The 23,121-nt window shown below is 38.6% G+C and overlaps 1 protein-coding gene across 1 annotated transcript in view; it reads right to left on the reverse strand.

Moving 5' to 3' along the window:
• Nucleotides 1-554: 554 nt before the first annotated feature.
• Nucleotides 555-23,121, reverse strand: part of PROK1 (prokineticin 1) — a gene marked incomplete at its 5' end in the record, with an annotated part of 36,566 nt that continues 13,999 nt past the window's right edge. The window contains 2 exons of the mRNA XM_070748514.1: nucleotides 555-835; nucleotides 3,328-3,453. Of these exons, the coding sequence (XP_070604615.1) occupies nucleotides 716-835; nucleotides 3,328-3,453 (246 nt within the window). The remainder of the gene's footprint in view (nucleotides 836-3,327; nucleotides 3,454-23,121) is intronic.

Consider the following 23,121-nt stretch of genomic DNA (forward strand, 5'->3'; position numbering starts at 1 on the left):
TTCCTTCTCTTGTACTATCAATTTGATTGATTTCCTTTCCTGAAACCTTGTCTGGAAATTTAACTTTTTAACCAAACTGCAGGAAATTGTGAACGCTATGTTTTGTCTGCTTTCATCAGGGGCTTCTTATCTTTCCACAATGTTACAACATTATGAGAGCTAAGCGTTTTCTCACTCCTGTCTGGAACCACATAGGGATTCTGCCTCTGATTGTACTAGCGAGGGTCAGATCTACATGAAAAAATACTCAGTCAACCCTTTGAAGCTGGCAGACTTTCTTCAATGCAGTGGAAAAGTACACAACCGTTCCATGAGTGACTTTGCACACTGAGATTAAACTGTGAGTAGGAAAGATGAGGCGAACACAAATATCTATTATCTATGTCTGTCTGTCTGTCTATCTAATCTATATCTATCGTTTTTCCAGAAACAATAATATTAAATATCTAGATATTTTAAAAAGATATTTTGGAATAAGTAAAGCTATTTCCAGAACTACAAAAATATACCCAGCACACATTAGTCATTCTGCAAGTTTACATTTTTAATCCCAGTTCTGGAATCTCTTCATTTGTTTTACAAGAACAATATCTGCACATCCAGAAGTTACTAATTACTGACAGCCCACTTAAATCATTTCTGTACATTGACAATTATCTTCAACACTTTTTAACATGCTGTGGATTGAAAGGTATGAATGTCACAAAGCACTCCATTAAAAGTCCATGTTCTTGAAGTCTATTGAGCATCGGTATCGGCCATTATTGAATCTAGAACATATGAGATTTGGTAAACAAGGACATGTGTGATGTTGCCGTTTTCCGAAGAAAGGGACCTTTTAAAGAAAATAGAAAAATATAAATAATGTTAATAACAAAGTTTGCAGTGAATTAAGCAACTAAAAGCACCAAGAAGCTGTAAAATACTTTATCCTTAATAAAAGCAAAATGAAACAACTTGGATTTATATGGCTTTTTTGGAATCAACTCCCCCCGGAGATTAGAACTGCCCCCACCATCCTCGCCTTTTGCAAGTTGTTGAAAACCCACCTATGTCGCCAGGCATGGGGAAATTGATATACCCCTAGCTTTTACGATTGGGTTGTGTGACTATTTTAATGACAAGGGTTTTTAATTGTTTTTTAAAAAGTATTGGATTTGTACACTGTTTATTATTGTTGTGAGCCGCTCCGAGTCTCTGGAGAGGGGCGGCATACAAATCTAATAAATAATAATAATAATAATAATAATAATAATAATAATAATTATTATTATTATTATTATTATTATTATTATTATTATTATATACTCTAATCCATTGATGGCGAACCTTTTCAGCACCAAGTGCCCAAACCAGAATGTGTGTTTGCGTGCATTTCTGGAGCCTCACATCTAAGCTGGACAACTAGTCTTCTGGTTTCCGACACACGTGTGTGTGCCGGAACCCCGGAAACTTGAAGACCAGTTGGCCGGTGCAGAGATGTTCAACTGGCCGACATGCATGTAAGTGCCAGAAACCAGAAGAGCAGCTGGCGATGGCACACCTGTCCACAGAGCATGCCACCTCTGGCATGCATGCCATAGGTTTGCCATGACAGGCCTAATCCAGGGGTAACATTCAAAAATTTTCCCTACCAGTTCTGTGCCCATGCCTTGGTGGCATGGCAGGGGAAGGATATTGCAAAATCTCCATTCCCACCCTTCTCTGGGGCCAGCCAGAGGTGGTATTTGCCAGTTCTCTGGACTACTCAAAATTTCCACTACTGGTTCTCCAGAACCCGTCAGAACCTGCTGAATTTCACCCCTGGCCTAATCTGTCAAAACCAGGGGTGTCAAACTCAAGGCCCCAGAACTAAATACAGTCTGGGTGTTTAGATCTGGCCCCTGGAAACAGTGAAGGACCAGACCACGCTGCCTCTCTCATGAGATGACTTCACATATTCTTAAGTCTCCAAGGGAGAAATGGAACATTTTTCCCATGTTGTATAAGGCTTCCTTCCTCGTTGGCTCAGAAATTTCTAGAAAGCTAATGCTATGTTGATACCCGCTTTCTTTTCTTTTTCCTTTTTTTTAAACCTCATTTCCCTGCGAAAGTGAATTGTTATTCAAGCAATTTAACTTCAGTTAAGAAATCAGGGGTTCTATCTCCCTCTCAATTTAGCCGCCCTGAGTCTGCGGAGAGGGGCGGCATATAAATCCAATAAATCTAATCTAATCTAATCTTTAGTTGATAATAATTATGCAGCAGCTAATGTGATTGTTGCTTTGTTTTTATAATTCAACTCAACAAAAGCAAACAATGTTTTTAGGCTGTAGAAAACGGGATACTCAACTAATGAACAAATGCATTTTGCTCCGGGACCCTGCAGATGCAAACTGAAATGTAAACATATTAATAAACAATAATGTGAAGCCTGTAGAAAACGTCACTTGCTCCAGCAGCTGATATACATATACAGTGGCACCTCTACTTCCAAACTTAATTCGTTCCGTAACCAGGTTCTTAAGTAGAAAAGTTTGTAAGAAGAAACAATTTTTCCCTTAAGAATCAATATAAAAGCAAATAATGTGTGCGATTAGGGAAACCACAGGAAGCCCTGTTTCCTCCCAGGTGATTCCTAGAGAGGCGCCACGGAGGCTTCTCCCCACCTTTTCCGGCCTTGTTTCCTCCCAGGTGATTCCTAGAGAGGCCCCACGGAGGTTTTTTCCCACCTTTTCTGGCCCTGTTTCCTCCCAGGTGATTCCTAGAGAGGCCCCACGGAGGCTTCTCCCCACCTTTTCCGGCCCTGTTTCCTCTTATCTAGAAAGATTCGTAAGTAGAGGCGTTTGTAAGTAAAGGTAGGGTTTTGCCCTGTGTAATGTTTTGCATGTGTATGCGACGTTTCGGTGAAACCTTTGTGTTGTTGTAAATGGAATATTAGCAATTTACAACAACACAAAGATTGGAACTCCAGCCTGAAGATGGTGAATGTGATTTCACCGAAACGTCGCATAGACATGCAAAACATTACACAGGGCAAAACCCGAACTCAGAACAATCTACATACATATACCCGTGAAAATTTACGAAAATATACGAAAATTTACGAAAATTTACGAAAATATATATATATATATATATATATATATATATATATATATATATATATATATAGCAACAAATCAATACAAAGATATATGTTGACATGAAAGTCAACATATATATATATATATATATATATATATATATATATATATATATAGCAACAAATCAATACAAAGATATATGTTGACATGAAAGTCAATTAGTACTTCATGTCATGAGCTAGTTGAGGCCACTTACAAATACCTTATGGCTAATAGGGTGGCATTCATCTCCCTCACGCCCCAGTGGAGTGCACATACGAAGCCCACGGAGCCACAAGCTGATGGCACAACACGTTCCACTTCCACACTGCAGATCTCTTTCACAGGCCTGCAAAAAAGAATCAGAGAAATGCTAATTTGATGAGGAAACTGCTATATTATAGTTTTATTTCAATTTCTAGCAATCTTATAACAAAGAATATGTTACAAATAATTAAAAACATCAAGACCTGGGAAAATATCACTGGTAGGTCCCAACATTTATTATATACTGTTAAAAAAAAATAAAGGGAACACTCAAATAACACATCCAGGATCTGAATGAATGAAATATTCTCATTGAATACTTTGTTCTGAACAAAGTTGAATGTGCACCACAGCAGGTGAAATTTCTTGTCAATCAGTGTTGCTTCCTAAGGGGACAGTTTGATTTCACAGAAGTTTGATTTACATGGAGTTATATTGTGTTGTTTAAGTGTTCCCTTTATTTTTTTTGAGCGGTGTATTTTGAATAACAGGTTTTATATCTGATGCTAAAATGCTATACATTTTGTCAGAGAGCTCAAACAGGAGATTTAACTTAAACATTAAGGTAATTTTTCACATAACCACACTGTAACATCTGCTTAGTGGCCCATACTGAGAATAATCCAATAACACTTACAATTCAAAAACTCATGTAATTGTTTGTTCAAGTTTGGGAATTGATTTAATGTTCATAGTACAGAAAACATATGCTTTTTCAAGGAATTTACTGTTATGTCTGGGGTGTAAAAATGCCAGTGACCACTTGATGGCAGCAAAAGGTTGCAGTTTTCTAAGAGATTAAGAAGAAGTGGCAAGAATATACAAAAGAAATACTATACAAGAAAGATATTAATGTCCCTGATAAAATCGCTCATCCTGAGCCAGACATCTTGGAGTATGAAGCCAAGTGGGCCTTAGGAAGCAACCACAAAACTAGTGAAGATGATTTTATTCCAGCTGAGCTATTTAAAATCCTAAAAGATGATGCTATTAAAATACTGTTAAAGTTGCATAACAAATGCCAGCATTTTTTTAAAAATCAACAGCAGCCATAGGTCTGTTTATGTTCAAATCTCATAGAATGGCAATACTGAAGAATCTTCACACTGCACTCATTTCACATTCCAGCAGGATTATGATCAAAATCCCACATGTTAAACTTCAGCAGTACGTGAACTGAGAACTACAAGAAACACAAGCTACCCTGTTTCCCTGAAAATAAGTCACCCCCGAAAGTAAAACGTGGGAGAGGTTTTGTAGAATTGCCTAATATAAGGCATCCCCTGAAAGTAAGACGTAGGAGACATTCCATTTCGCAACATTCCCGAACAGAACATATATAACACTGCTGCCCATAAAGTGTATCCCAAAACGCTAAATCAAACAGATTTAAAACACATCCAACACACATCCAACATCTTGTTTGGATGCATTTTTGCTGCAGCAGGATGCAGGATACAATTCATTGGGAAAAAATAAGACATCCCCTGAAAATAAGACATAGCAAATCTTTGGGAGCAAAAATTAATATAAGACGCTGTCTTATTTTCGGGGAAACACAGTACTATAAATTGCCATTCCATACCGTAGAAGTATCAAAAGAGCTGTACTGATATCTAAATCTGCAAAATGTCTAGTTAAAGAAAGCTGTTGACTTTGTGATAGGCAAAACCTGTCTTCACCATACAGACTTGTTAGGAGTTTGTTGAAAATTGAATCCTGCAGGTGTTATGAAGAAATTACACATAGAATTAAGATCGTGTTAATTTTAAATAATTCATTAAGCCTATGTCAGTTGTAGAGCTCTTGCCAGAACATGGGTGTTGGACTGCTAATAGAGGGTCTATATGCTAACCTTGCTAGGCAAGAGTTTTGAGTAGCTTCCCTACAACCACTGCCATATAAATTAGCCTAGAGCAGTGTTTCTGAACCTTGGCCATTTGAAGATGTGAGGACTTCAATTCCCAGAATTCCCCAGCCAGCAACGCTGGCTGGGGAATTCTGGGAGTTGAAGTCCGCACATCTTCAAACGGCGAAGGTTCAGAAACACTGGTCTAGAGTTTGTTTGCCATTAGACTCTTGTTTGACCTAGCACATTGGCAAAGTTGCTTCCTCTGTGAAGCACGTTAATCACAAAGCAGATGTGTATAACAGGGCTGCATTTAGAAGAAGAAAGAGATGTCAGGCAAATAAAACATGACTGCTTATAACTAATCTCATCATTTATTACAAGGAGGGGTAAAATTGCAGGCATCCCAACAAAATGAGATGACATTTATACGGCATTCTTTTTGAAATATGGGGACGCATTAACAGTTCATCTCAAAGGAGCAATAAATATACTGATTTTCAGGGGAAGAAATAATAAGCAGGGAAATTATTCCACTTCTTCAGTTCTCCCTTTAAAAAAAAAAGCTTTATAATTTGCAGTGGGCATCTAATTCTTATTAAGCCACAATTCTGTTGGTGAAAAAACAAATCATAGTTTCCAGAAAAGAATGAGGCAATATATAAGACTCTTATTCAGCAGGCATAATATCCTGTTAAACCAATTTCAGATATTTGCAATGGCTGTAATAAAGAAACGATTATTTCCATTGTGATTTCTAAATATTTAACAGTACAGTTAATTTTGCAATTTAAATAAAACAGCCATAAAATCAAAACTCGTATTATCTTCAAAGGTGAAACTTCAATCTGCAACATCTGCAATGAGAATATTTGTGAAGGAGAAAGAAAACTTCACTAAAAGATAATGTTATTTGCCTCAGTTATTTGCCTGAATTCCACAACAGTCTTGGATGGGTAGATGTTTACAGGATGAGTGAAATAACTGAGTCCAGCCGCTAAGACAGAAAAAGCCTCAAAAAGATCTTCCAGTGCCACATACCTTCTCCAATCTGGAATATTCCAGAATGCTGAGAGATGGCAATTACCGAATTACCAGCCATAATTTTGGCTGGCAAATCCTGCAATCACAGGAACAAGTCAGCTCCTTCGTTTTTACTTAGAATCACTTAGGTGAGTGTCAGTATAAAACCTCAACAATTTAAAACCCATGCAACACATACATACCAAAAACATAAAATATAAAAGCCTGGGGGAGGTTTCTCAATTCCCCGATGCCTGGTGATATAGGTGGGTCTTGAGTAATTTGCAAAAGACAAGGAGGGTGGGAGCCGTTCTAATCTCCGGGGGGAGTTGATTCCAGAGGGTCGGGGCCGCCACAGAGAAGGCTCTTCCCCTGGGTCCAGCCAAACGACAGTGTTTGGTCGACTTGACCTGGAGAAGGCCAACTCTGTGGGACCTTATCAGCCACTGGGATTCGGCCGCTGGAATTCATATGGTTCCGGAGGTATTCTGGTCCAGTGCCATGTAGGGCTTTAAAGGTCATTACCAACACTTTGAATTGTGACCAGAAACTGATCAGCAGCCAGTGCAGGCCACGGAGTGTTGTAGAAACATGGGCGAATCTGGGAAGCCCCACGATGGCTCTTGCGGCCCATGATGGCAAACCTATGGCATGTGGGCCACAAGTGGCATGCGGAGCCCTTTCTGCAAACACTCAAGCCGTTGACCAGCTTAGCTTCATTGCACAGGTGCAATTGCCTCCCGTTGGCCAGCTGATTTTCGGGTCAGACAAACTCTTGTTTTTTCCTCACTTTTTGCCCCCTGTGCCTTCCCAACTCTCCACCCCAGTGCTCTTTGGCCACGCAAGGCTTCCCACTCCTCCCAGTTCCGTTTGTGGAAAGAAGCTTCCTCCCCTCCCAGTTCTGTTTGGGGATAGGAGGCTTTTCCCCTCTCCCTCACCGCTGTTTTGGGATGTAAGGCCAAAACAGGGGGGTGGCGCATGCGTGCATGGTGGGTCATGCGCGGATGTGCAGGAGGTGGGATATGCAGGAAGGGTGTGTTGGCCTTTTTGTCAGTTGCAGTAATATCTGGTATTCAGCGATCCCTCATTTTTCGTGGAGAAGCATTACAAGACCACCCAGGAAAAACGAATTTCCGTGAAGTAGAGGAAATAATTTTTTTTATGTATTTAATGAGTATTTGGACTTTTAAAACCCACCTTTTGCATTAAACAGTCATTCTATAATGTTTCTCAGCTGGAACTACATGTGATATCCTACCAGTTTCTTTAATAGAGTACAGTAGTACTGTAGAAGAATTTTATGAATTTTTAATGGATTTTAACAATTTTAATGGATTTAATGGATTTAAGCCCCCTTTGAAAAGCTGTAAAATAGTGAATCCACGAAAGATGAACTATGAAGTAGCGAGGGATTACTGTACTCCTAATTCAATTTCTGGTCTTCGGATATAGATTGTGATGGCTACTGAATTGGTTCTTTTGGATGCCTAGGAAAGTGAAGCATGCATTTAAGTGTATGGTTGTGTGTGTGTGTGGTTGTGTGTGTGTGTGGTTGTGTGTGTGTGTGGTTGTGTGTGTGTGTGTGTGTGTGTGTGTGTGCAAAGAAACCTTGATGAAATGCCATAAATTCTTTCCTAGCCATTTTTACTACGGTATAATTCTATTTTTTTCAGTTCATTCCGATGGTTGTAGTGCCAAAGTGAGCTGCTGTTTCAAAAATATCTACTTCCACTGTCATCTAAAATCTTATCTGAGTCACTTACATGCCACAGCTGTGACAATCTAAATAGATAAATGTCAGGACAAATACATAATAATGCAATTTCCTGCATCCGTTAAAATTCAAATAGCTTAAATTAAGTAAAGATGAGGAAATAAATATCAGTTTTATTCAAAGAAGCACTACACAAACACAAATCAAATTCTGCCAGGCTGCGAATTGTCGTGCTGAGGTCATCAGAACTATTTAAGGAATGGGAAGTAACTCATCAAGAATATGAGCATCCAGATATTACAATACTTTTCAGAGAGCCAATCCCTTATTTGACTTTATGGTAATTCAGATTCCTTTAGGTACACTGCAACGATTGTTCAGACTGTTTTCTTTTATTTTTATGTTTCTACTTTGATTCAATCTGAATTCACCTTCTATTTGAAATCTAAAAGAAATATCTGCAGAGTCGATTAGAAACAACTTTTAAATACAGATAACAGAAGAACGGGCTAATTTTAAACCATTTCAACCTATGAGATATTGCCATGAAATACAGGTAGTCCCCGAATTATGACCACAATTGAGCCCAAAATTTGCTCAGTGAAACATTTGTGAGGTGAGTTCTGCCCCATTTTATAACTTTTCTTGCCACCATTGATAAGTGCACCTTTGCATTTGTTACGCCAGCAACACGGTTGTTGTTAAGTGAATATGAACCGATTGCCAAGCACCCAAATTTTGATCATGTGACCATGGGGATGATGTAATGCAGGGGTGGATTCCCATTACTGTTCTGGTTTCTGGTAGAAATGTAGCAATTAAAAATAACTCTTGTTAAATGCATTATGCATGAATAAAGAAACTCCATTTATTTCTCTGCTCTTCTGGAATTCAAACACATTTCATACAAGCACTTATCTGTTGGTCCGTTATCTCCCTTAACTGCATTTCTCACATTCCTTCTCCTTCTCCACTTAACAAGATTTATTTTCTTAACAGCATGATTTCTAAAACAGCAGCCATGACTATTAATCAACACAGAATACTTTTGCTTACTTGAGAGCGGCAAGAAAAACATCCATTTTTCTCTTCGGCAACATTGAAACTCCACCCTTCTTCCGCACTGACCCCCTGACGTGCCAAATACATCACTACAGTATTTAACCCATTCTTCTCCTTAATATCATCTTCCAGACACCTGTTCTCTACATTTTTGTGCCCTTCTGAATTTAGGGTTAACCCAACAAACGTCTGATTCTCCCTCACTAGATTCTCCCTCCTGAACTCATAGCCCCATCCTGTGGCTGGCCTCCCACCTGTTCTACTACCTGTAACCCCGGGCCCGCCACTAATTCATAAACACTATCTGAATCCGAGTCCTCAATATCTTCATCATCCTCCAACTGACCAGGAGTATGTACAACAATTACTGTCGATACCGATGTGCTGTGTGCGCAGCTTCACTTCTCCTGCATGTGTGTTTTTGTTTCTGCACATGCGCAGGAAGCAAAATCTTGCGATGAGACATGCACGAGAGAGATTTCGGCAATTTTTTTTGTTTCCCCGCATGAGCAGAAGCAAACAATTGCTAAAATCTCTCTCACACACACGTCTCCTCATGAGATTTAGCTTCCTGCCCATGTGCAAAAGCAAAAACATGCTGGGATGAAGAAGAACAGAACCTGAACATGCAGCACAACCTTTGCTACTGGGGCACCATCCTCAACCATAACAGTAGCAACCCACTACTGCTGTAATGATCATAATTGTGAAAATGGTCATAGGGTCACTTTTTTCAGTGCCGTTGTAACTTTGAACAGTCACTGAGTGAATTGTTGTAAATTGAGGACTACCTTTAAGGGGTTTTGTTTTGTTTCACTTTCTTTCTTTCTTTTATAATATTTTTATTATTTTATGTAAACAAAACAATACAAACATTAAAAAAACAAAACAAATAAATAAATTGCAATTAGTTAGAATGTGTGTATTCCCTCAACACTGTCAAACTATTTACTAAGTCTGCACTACTATTAATTTTTTCTCATCATTCCTATCACCCATCTTCTCCCACTTATGACTGTATGATTGTAACTTGTTGCTTGTATCCTTAAGATTTTTATTAATATTGTTTCCTGATTGCTTATGACACTCATTAAGTGTTGTACCTCATGATTCTTGAAAAATGTATATTTTATTTTATGTACACTGAGCATATGCACCAAAGACAAATTCCTTGTGTGTTCAATCATACTTGGCCAATAAATAATTCTATTCTATTCTATTTTGTTACAATAATAAGATTTTTAGATGATGGAGGAGAACTGTTAATTTTTTTCTTCCTCTTTAAATTCTTGTATCTGTATAAAAACAGAAACTCATCTAGCTATTTTTTCAGTTAAATAAAATATAGCACATTTTCCGTGTAGAGGTAGTCCTTGAACCGACCACCACAATTAAGTCCAAAAGTTCTGGTGCTAAGTGAGATACGTAGTTGTTAAGTGACTTTTGTCCCATTTTTACAATCTTTCTTGTCATACTTGTTAAGTGAACCACTGCAGTTGTTAAAGACAATCTGGTTTCCCCATTGACTTTGCTTGTCAAAAGGTTGCCCAAGGTGAACACATGATCCTGGCTCTCTGCAACCATCATAAATACGAGTTGATTGCCAAGCATCCAAATTTTGATCAAGTGACCATGGGGATGTTGCAACTGTTGTACGGGTAAAAAATGGCCATTAGTCATGTTTTTCAGTAGCTGAACTGTTGTAAATGGAGGACTGGCTGTATTTCCAATGTTAGTGTAAAACTGAAGCTTCCATAGTTTATAGAAATTGGTTGAAAGAGGAATATTCAAACCATACAAAAATTGAATACCAGAGAGCTGTGTCTGTCTGTATCCACCTGTGTGTGTGTGTATGTGAGCATGTGTCCATGTGTGTTTAACCTTCAATCACCAGCAGTGAAGGGTTCCTGTCCCACATGATATGTGTTGGGTCCAGAGGACAGTGGGAACATGTGGCCCGCCCCTTATCCTTGGGCGGGAAAATACAGAGCCTGGATTGGCTGGCACAGCCTGGCAGCAAGGGATATAAATAGCTGCCAGGCACGGCCATCTTGCTGTTGTTGTCGTTAGCCAGTTGCAGTTGCACGTTATCGTTACTATTCTTAATAAACCATTCTAGAGTTTCACTGGTCTACTGGTGTCTTATTTGGCAGACTTTTCTGACCAAGCCATTGTATACTTCCTGTATAAGAAATGGGGGAAACTATAACTGGATCTAATCAGAGGTGGGCTACTGCCTGGATGGTGGGGGGACACAGTGGGGAAGCGAAAATGGAGCCCCACCCCAGAGCACCCAATTTGCACTGAAAGATGTTGAAAGAAAATGCATAAGCCACGTCCACAGTGTGGTAGTAAAAATTTTGGTAGCCCTTCACTGGATCTAATGTTCCAAATTAGCCGGTGTGGGTAAGGTTACAAAATGCTCTTATCCATATTGAAAAGAAGTCTCAGTGAGGTTGACTGACAGGGTGTGCTGTCCTTTAACAGAATCTGCAATCTGTCATCCAAGAAAATTGATCTACTCTGCTTCATGACCGAACCAGGAATTGTTTTTTCTTAATTTTTGGGCATCTTCATATATCAAACAGGAATTTTTTGAACAAATGTGTCTTTAACAAGTACAAGTAAGTAATCACTTCCAAGAGAATACTGCTCTCAACCTTACTCAACGAGATATTAAAATTTACTGATGCAAATAATATTATATCGATTAACTGATATATGCAAATAATAGTCACACAAGCAATCTTTTAATTGTATAGGATGATCTAGAATTTAAGGAATTGCCTGAAGCTTTTGTCATCTACAAAATTTACAGAAATGTCTTTCTCTTTTTTTCAAATTATACAACCAGTTGCTGAAATCTTTAAAAAGTTCCCCTGTCAATATATTAATGTGGAAACAAACATGGATAATATTTAAAATATAATATTTGTACCAATTTGGAGCTTGTGAATAGTTTTGTGTAAACTATTTTCAGATGGGATTAAGAAACATAGAGACGTAGTTTAGGATTTTATACAGCTAACATTGAAAATATATTGTTTTGAAAAATAAATTTAAACCATCAGACATTCAAACTTGCCTTCTAATGAACATCAAGAATATAACTGTATATCTTAGATCATCAATGTTCACTAAACTAAGCTTTAAACATGCCATTTTAAAACTTTTAAATCTTTACATAAACATATAATCCAATTTTATGCATCTTTTCTTAGGAGTAAATCCCCTTTTTAAGTAAGTATGTATACTATATTACTGTTTCACACTCTATCCCAATCCTATTAATATTTTTAAAAGCCTTTGAAATAAGTGAAAGAGTTTTTCCTCCCTCCATCCTTCCAGGACTTGTGAAATAGTTATAATTAATTAATAGTCAGTTTTCCTTATTTTTATTTTATTATGTTTTGATTTGCATTTTTCAATGGTAACTTAAAATCTCAGCGTTAGAGTTTAATCATGTATTAGCCATGCCATTTAAGTTAAGAATAATAGAAAACATTCAGTGACATTGCCAAAATTCACACTCCATCTTCATATAGCAAGTGGACCCTAAATTTACACCGTGTGACCACACAACCTCTTCAACAAATACAAAACGAGCAAAAATGAAAAGAGAGAGAACTTACCCCAGTGATCACTGCACATTTGTACAAGGTTAGTAAAAGAAAGAAGCATAAGATTTGCATACATATTTTCATGGTGCTTGAGGGGGGGAAGCTTATTTTCCTTCTTCTTACACTCTCTTACATGTCACACAGCCTCTCAACAAGGTTGCAAGTTTGTCTCTTCCTTCCTGCCTGCCTGCCTCTGTGAGAACTGATCACATCCTCCTGCCTTGGTTCTCTATTTAACATCTTCTCAGCCCCTTTCAATTTGTTTGCTGATGTGATAGTATGATGATCCAGGAACACAAAGATGAGATGTAAGCCTATAACACTGTTATAACACAACAATCATCTTCCGTCTTGTTAAAGACTTCGATTCAGACAGGCACAATTATTATAGTTTTCGTTTTTAATTTACAACTGACAAGCTTACAAATCATCTCTGACTTTAAAAAAAACAAACGGATTTGATAATGAATAATTGTTGGGGGAAGTATGGGATGGATATTTATTTTTTAAACAATTAATAAAAATATCTGATTTTCTTCCCATCCTACACTGATCAGATTTCTCTTCCAGAGTGATAGTAAATGAGATAGCATAAGCAGTCGGTTTCACTGTCTCATTTAGAGGGGCAGCAGATCATATATCTGGCATTGACTGAGGCACTTCGTTCTAACTCAGGCATTGTTGTATTTTATTTTTATGTCTGGTGGTGGACAGCACAGAATTGGAAAAGCGCATTCTGGGGTGATGGAATTACAGTCCAATGCTCTTGAAGTCTGGGTAAGATGGGTGTTTTCAGCTTACCTCTTCTGGCATTACGTGAGGACGGAAGAATAAAAAGCTGTAGGCAAAAGAAGAAGTGAGCAGGGAATGGGCAACCACTTTAAAATAAAAGCTAAACCAGATTATTGCCTTTGCGTTTAAAGTACTGTTTTTTTAAAAAATACAATAGTTGCTCCCTAGGGCAGAGCTGATAATTAACAATACTGCAGCCATTTGGCTGTAGGAATATCACACTCAACCTCACCCCTCTGATTGTTATTCACTTTATCTAAGTAATGTGAAATAATGTGCAATGTGGCACTACTGCCTGTTGCATTATCAGCTTCGTTCTCCCTTTCGGAGGAGGAAAAGTATTAAAGAAGGAAATCTCTCCCTACCGACTATCACTCCAGAAGTTATCAACTCTTCTCCCCATCTTCAAAGAGTGCCATTTGCATTTTTCAACATGCACTTTCAATTGCTCTAGAGGTGAGGGGCAATAATATCCTTGGACAGCCTGTGATTTCAAAGCCTGAGCTGCTGCTTGAAGGAAATTGCCTTTTTCCTGGATCTTGATCTCATGAAGATCAATCAATCTACCATCCAACACTGGAAGCTATCTACCATCCAACACTGGAGAGCCTTAAGCAGAAACCAAACTGTGCTTTATAGCACCACGAACTTTCCCAATGTATATTGAATGGTGGCAGGTGCTCTGTCCGGGCGGGTCAATAATCAGAAATAAAGGCCATGCACACTTATCAAACAACGATCATGGCAAAAGTATTATTTGTTAACACAATTCAGGCAAAAACTGGTTAACTCTAAAGCATTCCATGCTTGAAGTGTTCCTGGCTAATAAGTGGAGATAAGCAAACCCGGGCTACAAGCCAAGGGTCATTAATATCAGTCCTTGAAATGATTCTGGCGGTTTGACCAAAGTTATAGTTCAGTGAAACTCAGCAGCACATGAATAAAAAGTCTGTGAAAACAGAAAATTCTCAGCTTTGATCCACCAATCATCATGGTAATAAACATTGTTCACCGCACCCCCTTTCCCCCAGTTTGTCCCTTATATATTGGCAAGACGTTGCCAAGTGTCCCATAGATCTACTAACTCCAAGAGCCCCTTCTTTTTAGATACTCGTGTCTAGACCTAGTCCTCCTGAGTCCTGACCCCTGCATCCAACAGGGGGTCCTGCTCCTCTAATTCCCCATTGTCCTCTGACTCACTCAATCCCATAACTGGGGGTGCTACAGTCTCTGGTGGTTCCTCAGTCCCTAACTCCCCCTCACTGTCATTCTAGGACTCAGATGGCAAGAACACTGGACTAGAATGCCAGTAATCATCCGTCTCTTGATCCTCAAAATCTGTGATCAGATGTGGACCACTCACAACAGCAGGTAGGCAAAAGGACACCTTCTTTTCACAGCAAACATGGGACAAGAGCAGCTGCTCCTTCTCTTTATTATTCAGTACAACAGGTTCATCTCAGGCAAGAAGCCTGAGATATTCTTTTGGGATCGGAGAGCACACTTATGCCATGTGCGGTTTGCGCAAGAGCATCCGAAATTCATTTAACTGTGCAAAGAAATGTTTCCTTTCAGTATTATAAATCATTTACAAGTAACCACCTATTTATTTCAGTGAGGCTATACAATAAATAAATAATCAAGAATTAGAATTGGATACTAGGCCCCTCTCTATTTATCTTCTTAGCATTTGCCTTACCAGGGTGTTTTATTCTTGATGGATGGCACACTTGCTTCTGCCAAGCAGCAAAATCTTTAAAGCTGATCCTGGATTTATAGATATTGAAATTGCGGTTTGATTACTATTCTCCCCAGATCCACCTTGGCACCTTCATTGCACAGTACTTCTATTAGTTTTATACTAGCCTCCCCCCCCAAGGGGCTGTCCACACTGTCATGGTGCCTCAGGAGTTTGAGAATCCTAATCCCAATATATGTAGAGGGCACCAGATTAGAAAAGATATGGAACAGAGGCTTCTCCAAGTCACAATCCGTAACATTCTAAAGAATGGAATGGAGTGGAGTGGAGCGGAGCGGAGCGGAATGGAATAGAATAGAATAGAATAGAATAGAATAGAATTATTAGATTAGATTTATTAGATTTGTATGCCGCCCCTCTCCGAAGACTCGGAGATATTATAATCGGCATGGTGAAGCCTTTGTTAGATTTTACTCTCTTTTTTAAAAAGAGTCAAACTGCTAAAACTTTTGTTAATAGAAAATTTTTAGTACTAAATCTGATGGTGTGCATCTTATTTTTGGGAGTTTGACACTGGGAAAGAACAAGAATAGAATAGAATAGAACAGTACAGAATAGAATAGAACAGAATAGAATAGCTTTATTGTCACTTTAAATGTACACTAATCAACATTCATTAAAATGAAAGTTTGCTGCATTCAACTCTCAAAAGTTAGCTATTATGTATATACCCACATAAACACAAATATATGACACAGAGGAACATCACAGTGTATGTAGTTTGCCTTACAGTTTAAATGTATGGCCAAAAAAAAGTATTTTGCACGTTTACAAGATGGGTGTCATAAGGAACAAAGCTATAGATGCTTTGAAAGCGTCTGCATGTGGAATTTGTCTAGTTTATAAAATGTGTCCTTAGAACAGAGTCCAGGACTCATATTCATATAGTAGATAGGGAATAATTCTGTAGATTTTTTGACTTTGTGAAAATGCAGATGTTGTGCTGATTACCCCCCTAACATGTAGCTGGCCCAAAACCTTGCTGTCTTGCTGATAATTGAGTGAGTGAGTGAGTGATTTGTTTGTTTATTTATTGTGTTCCATCTTTAATGATTGTATAGAGGCCCTTTGTCTTGCTTACTATACCGTTTCAGAACTGCAGAAAAAACAATTATTGCCAACCTGCCTTCCATTGAGGACCTGTATACTACACGACTCAAAAAGAAGGCCATGATAATATTTACAGACCCCTCACAGCCTAGACATAAATTGTTTCAACTCCTACCCTCAAAATGACACTATAGAGCATTGCACACAAGACAACTAGACACAAGAACAGTTTTTTCCCCAAATGCCATTACTCTGCTAAACAAATAATTCCCTCACCATTGTCAAACTATTCACTAAGGCTGCAATATTATTAGTCTTCTCATCATTCCTATCACCCATCTCCTCCCACCTATGACTGTACGACTGTAACTTGTTCCTTGTATCCTTACGATTTATATTAATATTGATGGTTTCCTGATTGCTTATTTGTACCCAGACTATCATTAAATGCTTCTTGATAAATGTATCTTTTATTTTATGTACACTGAAAGTATATGCACCAAAGACAAATTCCTTTGTGTCCAATCACACTTGGCCCCTAAAGAATTCTGTTCTATTCTATTCTATTCCATCATGGACTTCTTCAGTTTTTTCCCAAGGCTTGTAACTCTCCTTATTCGCCTTGTAACTCTCCTCTATCCCTTGGCATGTGAACTGAACTGTTTTTGGAATCAAGTTTAGTGCTCTTCCAAAATAGCACCAATCTTCTGCACAGAAACATTTCTTTTCACAGGTCTTAGGCACTGAGCTCCTCCACCCCTGTGGCTGGTCACTCAAGCAACCTGAAAGGTGGCAAACCTCTCTACCCCATACAGACAAATTCCGGAAATTGCCACATAGCAGCACTCAGATTTTAAACGTGGGCTTGCTAACCACCAACCCAGCATCCTAATCTTGTAAGCCACCTTCTGCCTTCACATTCCTTCCTTCCATTCCATATCAGTTGAAGGAGTGATGAAGAGCATATTTTCATGGACAGCTGGCAGTTCCCTAAGAAAATACTAGTGGATGCAAGACTGCAGAAAACTTTATAAAACATAAAGCGTTACTCAGTTGATGACTGATGGCTTGTTATTCTCAAATAATTAACAAAATCCAATAGGTTATAGAAATCCTGGCAGATTGCTGCCCCCAGAGCAGATATATAGCTTCCACTGCTAGAAGTAGATGCTCTCTGATGGACTCAGAATAATTCTTTCAACATAAGCCAGATGAAATGGATTTGTTGTAATGCTGGTATGTAATATTTATTGGATTTCTGAAACATAAACTCTAAGAAAATATATCTTGCTGAAACAGATTGCAATCTAATATAGTCATAAAAAAACAGTATTCAGCCAGAGTTTTCACCACCTAGTAGCTTAACTGAGAAGAGGAAAGATTCATTGGCCTTTGATTAGTTTGTTCTATTTCTTAGTTAATATCTGTAAAGGAGAAAGGATGATCTACAATCCTTGATCTCAATGAACTGATGGAAGCACAGAGACAATGCACTAGGATCTATAGTTTGGGGAACAATGTTTAAGTAGAGGTGAGCAGATACTGCAGGTGCTTCTTTGTGACTAGGAATCTGGAGTACAGCCACAACAATCTTGAAGATCCAAAAAGAAATAAGGGCATCTTTCAACCCCCATCACAAGACAATACTGTATATTAGGCTACTGGTATAACAATACATCTCTTCTTAAATCTCACCTGAAATGATTATTAGGGTTCCTTGTGGACAAAGAAACAATTACTATTTACTCAAAAAATGAGAGCAAATGGGCTTTGATTCTACTTGCTTCATTATATAGAAACATAGAAGACTGACGGCAGAAAAAGACCTCATGATCCATCTAGTCTGCCCTTATACTATTTTCTGTATTTTATCTTAGGATGGATATATGTTTATCCCAGGCATGTTTAAATTCAGTTACTGTGGATTTATCAACCACGTCTGCTGTTTCAAGGATCTACTACTCTTTCAGTAAAATAATATTTTCTCATGTTGCTTTTGATCTTTCCCCCAACTAACTTCAGATTGTGTCCCCTTGTTCTTGTGTTCACTTTCCTATTAAAAACACTTCCCTCCTGGACCTTATTTAACCCTTTAACATATTTAAATGTTTCGATCATGTCCCCCAATTTCCTTCTGTCCTCCAGACTAGACAGATTGAGTTCATTAAGTCTTTCCTGATATGTTTTATGCTTAAGACCTTCCAGCATTCTTGTAGCCCATCTTTGGACCCGTTCAATTTTGTCAATATATTTTTGTAGGTGAGGTCTCCAGAACTAATCCATATAGTTAGGATTTACTATATGGAATAGTTAATCCTAAACTTAGAAATAGTAATGAGACAAAGTACTTTTCAAGACAGGAAAAGAAACCTATTTCTTAGTGAATCATGAGCACCGAATGTGAAGGAACAGATTCACAGTTTGAGAAACCTGGATTTATAACCCCTGTTTGAACAATAGAAAGAAGCGAGGGCTGAAAGAATCTTTATCCCTCTTTAGCTGGTGCACAAATTGCAATATTATCTAGCCTAAGAAGGATCTAACCGATAACCTGATTATAGTACTACCTGGATAGATTATGGTTTATAAGGAGCTGTCTTAAAAGACTATTCTCAGCATTGTTTTTGTATATAATTTAAGATTGGTTCTATGCCAATTCTTTTTCTTATGATCTCATTTCTGATTTTATCTCTTTTGGTCACTCCAGCAGCTTTCCTCAAAGGTCTCATTTTCGGTGACTAACTTTGTTTAAGTTTTGTTGTAAGTGTCCTTGTTTGGTTCTGATAATGTAGGGTGGGGATGAATATGCTTTGTATGAGATGATTCTTTGTGCTGATCGATAGCGCCTTATGTTATAGGAACCTTTTAAACCAACTACTGCCTACCATTCCATTACATCTCAGGATGTGACGATGTGTTGTAGAAGTGACAGATTTGATCTTTCTATTAACCAAGACACAGTTAAGCACATGTATAAAGCCCAGCTTGTGAAATACTAGGCTTAGCAACCATATTCATGTGGCACTTTACCCATGGTTAACTAAGCCCTGGTTTACATGAAAAATTATGTCTTAAATGAACCAAAGAGGTTTGAACAATAGATTAGGCTAAAACACTGTATTTGGAATACTGTGTTCAGTTCTGGAGACCTCACCTACAAAAAGATATTGACAAAATTGAACGGATCCAAAGACGGGCTACAAGAATGGTGGAAGGTCTTAAGCATAAAACTTATCAGGAAAGACTTAATGAACTCAATCTGTATAGTCTGGAGGACAGAAGGAAAAGGGGGGACATGATCGAAACATTTAAATATGTTAAAGGGTTAAATAAGGTTCAGGAGGGAAGTGTTTTTAATAGGAAAGTGAACACAAGAACAAGGGGACACAATCTGAAGTTAGTTGGGGGAAAGATCAAAAGCAACATGAGAAAATATTATTTTACTGAACGAGTAGTAGATCCTTGGAACAAACTTCCAGCAGACGTGGTTGGTAAATCCACAGTAACTGAATTTAAACATGCCTGGGATAAACATATATCCATTGTAAGATAAAATACAGGAAATAGTATAAGGGCATACTAGATGGACCATGAGGTCTTTTTCTGCCGTCAGTCTTCTATGTTTCTATGTTTCTAAACACTGGCTAGTCTGTGGATAATGACAGAAAATCACAGAAGTTATTCAATTAATTTAAGAAGAATTAATAAGATAGCATACAAGAAGATAAAGGCAATATCTTCTTGCCCCACTTACAAGAATTTCTAAGCTTAATTTTTGTATTTTACATAAAATATACGCCAGCTGGTGTAAAGAGAGATAAATGGGGCCCATTCAGAGATAGAAATGAGCAAGTAAAGTATTTTAGAGCAAATGAAGATAAAAGATGTCCTAGGCAATGTCCTAGGCAAATGTCCCCATTTAGGTTGTGTTCTAGAAGAAGCACTGAGTCAGGAGGAAGTGGAAAATCATCCAGTCAAAATATATTAAAGTATGTTTGAGATGCTTGATATAAGATGAGCATTGCAGGAGATGAATTAGGACTATGTAGGAAAGAAAAGAGGCATGGGGAACAATGAATCAAAGTGCAATTTTCATTTGCTAAATGCTTCACTATAATTCCACATTCTCTCTTTCTCTCTTTCTTTCTTTCTTACTTACTTTCTTTCTCTCCCCTTCTCTCCCTCTTCTCTGTATCTCCCCATGCACTATTATAAATCTGTTTATTTATTTTTTTGAAGTGTCTGTGGGACGGTTGATTGTAGTAACTATTCCTGGGCTAGAAATAGTGAACTCACAAAAATGTTTGTTTGTTTGTTTGTTTGTTTGTTTCTTTCTTTCTTTCTTTCTTTCTTTCTTTCTTTGTTTGTTTGTTTGTTTGTTTATTTATTTATTTATTTGATTTGATTTGATTTGATTTGATTTGATTTGATTTGTATGCCGCCCCTCTCCGAAGACTCGGGGCAGCTAACAACAGTAATAAAATAAATGTACAATAATAATCCAATAAATACTAAAAATGATTACAAAACCCATTAATATAAAAAGCCAAACATACATACAAACATACCATACATGAAATTGTAAATGCCCAGGGGGGGAAAGCATTTCAATTCCCCCATGCCTGGCAACAGAGGTGGGTTTTAAGTAGCTTACGAAAGGCAAGGAGGGTGGAGGCAATTCTAATCTCTGGGGGGAGTTGGTTCCAGAGGGCCGGGGCCGCCATAGAGAAGGCTCTTCCCCTGGGTCCCGCCAAGCGGCATTGTTTAGTTGATGGGACCCGGAGAAGACTCACTCTATGGGACCTAACCAGTCGCTGGTATTTGTGCAGCAGAAGGCGGTCCCTGAGATAATCTGGTCCGGTGCCATGAAGGGCTTTATAGGTCATAACCAACACTTTGAATTGTGACCGGAAACTGATCGGCAACCAATGCAGACTGCGGAGTGTTGGTGTAACATGGGCATATTTGGGAAAGCCCATGATTGCTCTCGCAGCTGCATTCTGCACGATCTGAAGTTTCCGAACACTTTTCAAAGGTAGCCCCATGTAGAGAGCATTACAGTAGTCGAGCCTCGAGGTGATGAGGGCATGAGTGACTGTGAGCAGTGACTCCCAATCGAAATAGGGTCGCAACTGGTGCACCAGACGAATGTGATTTTATTATGTGAGAAGAAAAGCCAACTAAGGCCAGATGGAAATGGACATGGAATAGGAATAGCAGTCCACAGAGTTGGCCCTCTCCACATGACTAGGAATACCACAAAGCCAAAAGAATATTGGTAGGTCTAGCTGATGTTGACATTGGATTGTTTGGAAATGTGGCATCTTGAAATATATGGAATTCTGACTTCATATCAATGCAGTGAAAGATTGATCAGACTATAAATGACTAAGATGATGGCAATAGTGCCCTAAGCAAACAATTTTGCAAGCCTGAGAAATCAATGTTAAGGATTTCCAAGAAAAAGAAGAGCTGAATAATACCGCAGCTCTCTTCTCTCCTGCCCTAAAGCCCATGTATATTTCACAAAAGCCAATAAAGCACAGAAGTTACCCCTTACTGAATCATTTAACTCAGTGTTGCCCATACTAAGATTCTAGAAATTATGCCTTTCGGTTTCTTTTGACAGTCCCTGTTTTAACAGCAAACCTTCCATTGCATTAACAATTGATTGGTTGAATTGCAGGCAAGCAATAGGAAAATAGTTTCATTAGTTTAGTTTAGTTTATTAGATTTGTATGCCGCCCCTCTCCAAAAACTCGGGGCGGCTCACAGCATAGCAGCAATACAATACATTACAAATCTAACAATAAAAATTAGATCCATTTAAAAGACATTAATAACATAATAAAACCCCTAGCTATGCAGTCACACACATTTAACCTAATCTATCATGCAGTAAGGCTAAAAATATAATAAAAAGGGGGAAAGATGGTAATTACGGAAGGCAAGGAGGGTGGGGGCTATTCAAATCTCTGGAGGGAGTTGATTCCAGAGGGCCGGGGCCACCACAGAGAAGTCTCTTCCCCTGGGTCCCGCCAGCCGACATTGTTTGGTTGATGGGACCCGGAGAAGGCCCACTCTGTGGGACCTAATCGGCCACTGGGATTTGTGTGGCAGGAGGCGGTCTCGGAGATATTCTGGTCCAATGCCATAATGGAAGAGATGTTACTGCAATGCAGAAGACCTAGGACAGGGGTAGGCAAAGTTGGCTCTTCTATGACTTGTGGACTTCAACTTCCAGAATTCCTGAGCCAATCATGCTAGCTCAGGAATTCTGGGAGTTGAAGTCCACAAGTCATAGACGAGCCAATTTTGCCTACCCCTGTCCTAGGAGAAATAGGAGACAGCATTTCTGAAGACAACTACAAAAAATAAAAAGGGGGTACAAGAGTGGAAAGCTGTGCCGAGTGGATAACTGATGGCCTCCCCACACCTCTTTCCAACATTGATCCTGCAGAATAAAAGGCTGTTAAAAAGACCAAAAAGAAAGGGACCAAGGTGAGTTCTCTCATCAGGGCAAGAGTCAAAAAATGTAATGGTAAACGCGAACGATCATGAGACACAAGGAAGAGTCACAGACTGGGAAATGGCATGTGAAAGATTTCTCCATCCATAGAAGAGGAGGAGGCACAAGAAAAGTTTCAGATGAGACCTTCCCTAATTTTCTCGAAAGTAAAAGAAATCAAGTACAGTGTTCCCTCGATTTTCGTGGGGGATGCGTTCTGAGACCACCCGCGAAAGTCGAATTTCCGCGAAGTAGAAATGCGGAAGTAAATACACTATTTTTGGCTATGAACAGTATCACAAGCCTTCCCTTAACACTTTAAACTCCTAAACTGCAATTTCTCATTCCCTTAGCAACCATTTAGATTATTACT

The sequence above is a fragment of the Erythrolamprus reginae genome, chromosome 3 (assembly GCF_031021105.1).
Source record: "Erythrolamprus reginae isolate rEryReg1 chromosome 3, rEryReg1.hap1, whole genome shotgun sequence".
Lineage (NCBI taxonomy): Eukaryota > Metazoa > Chordata > Lepidosauria > Squamata > Dipsadidae > Erythrolamprus > Erythrolamprus reginae.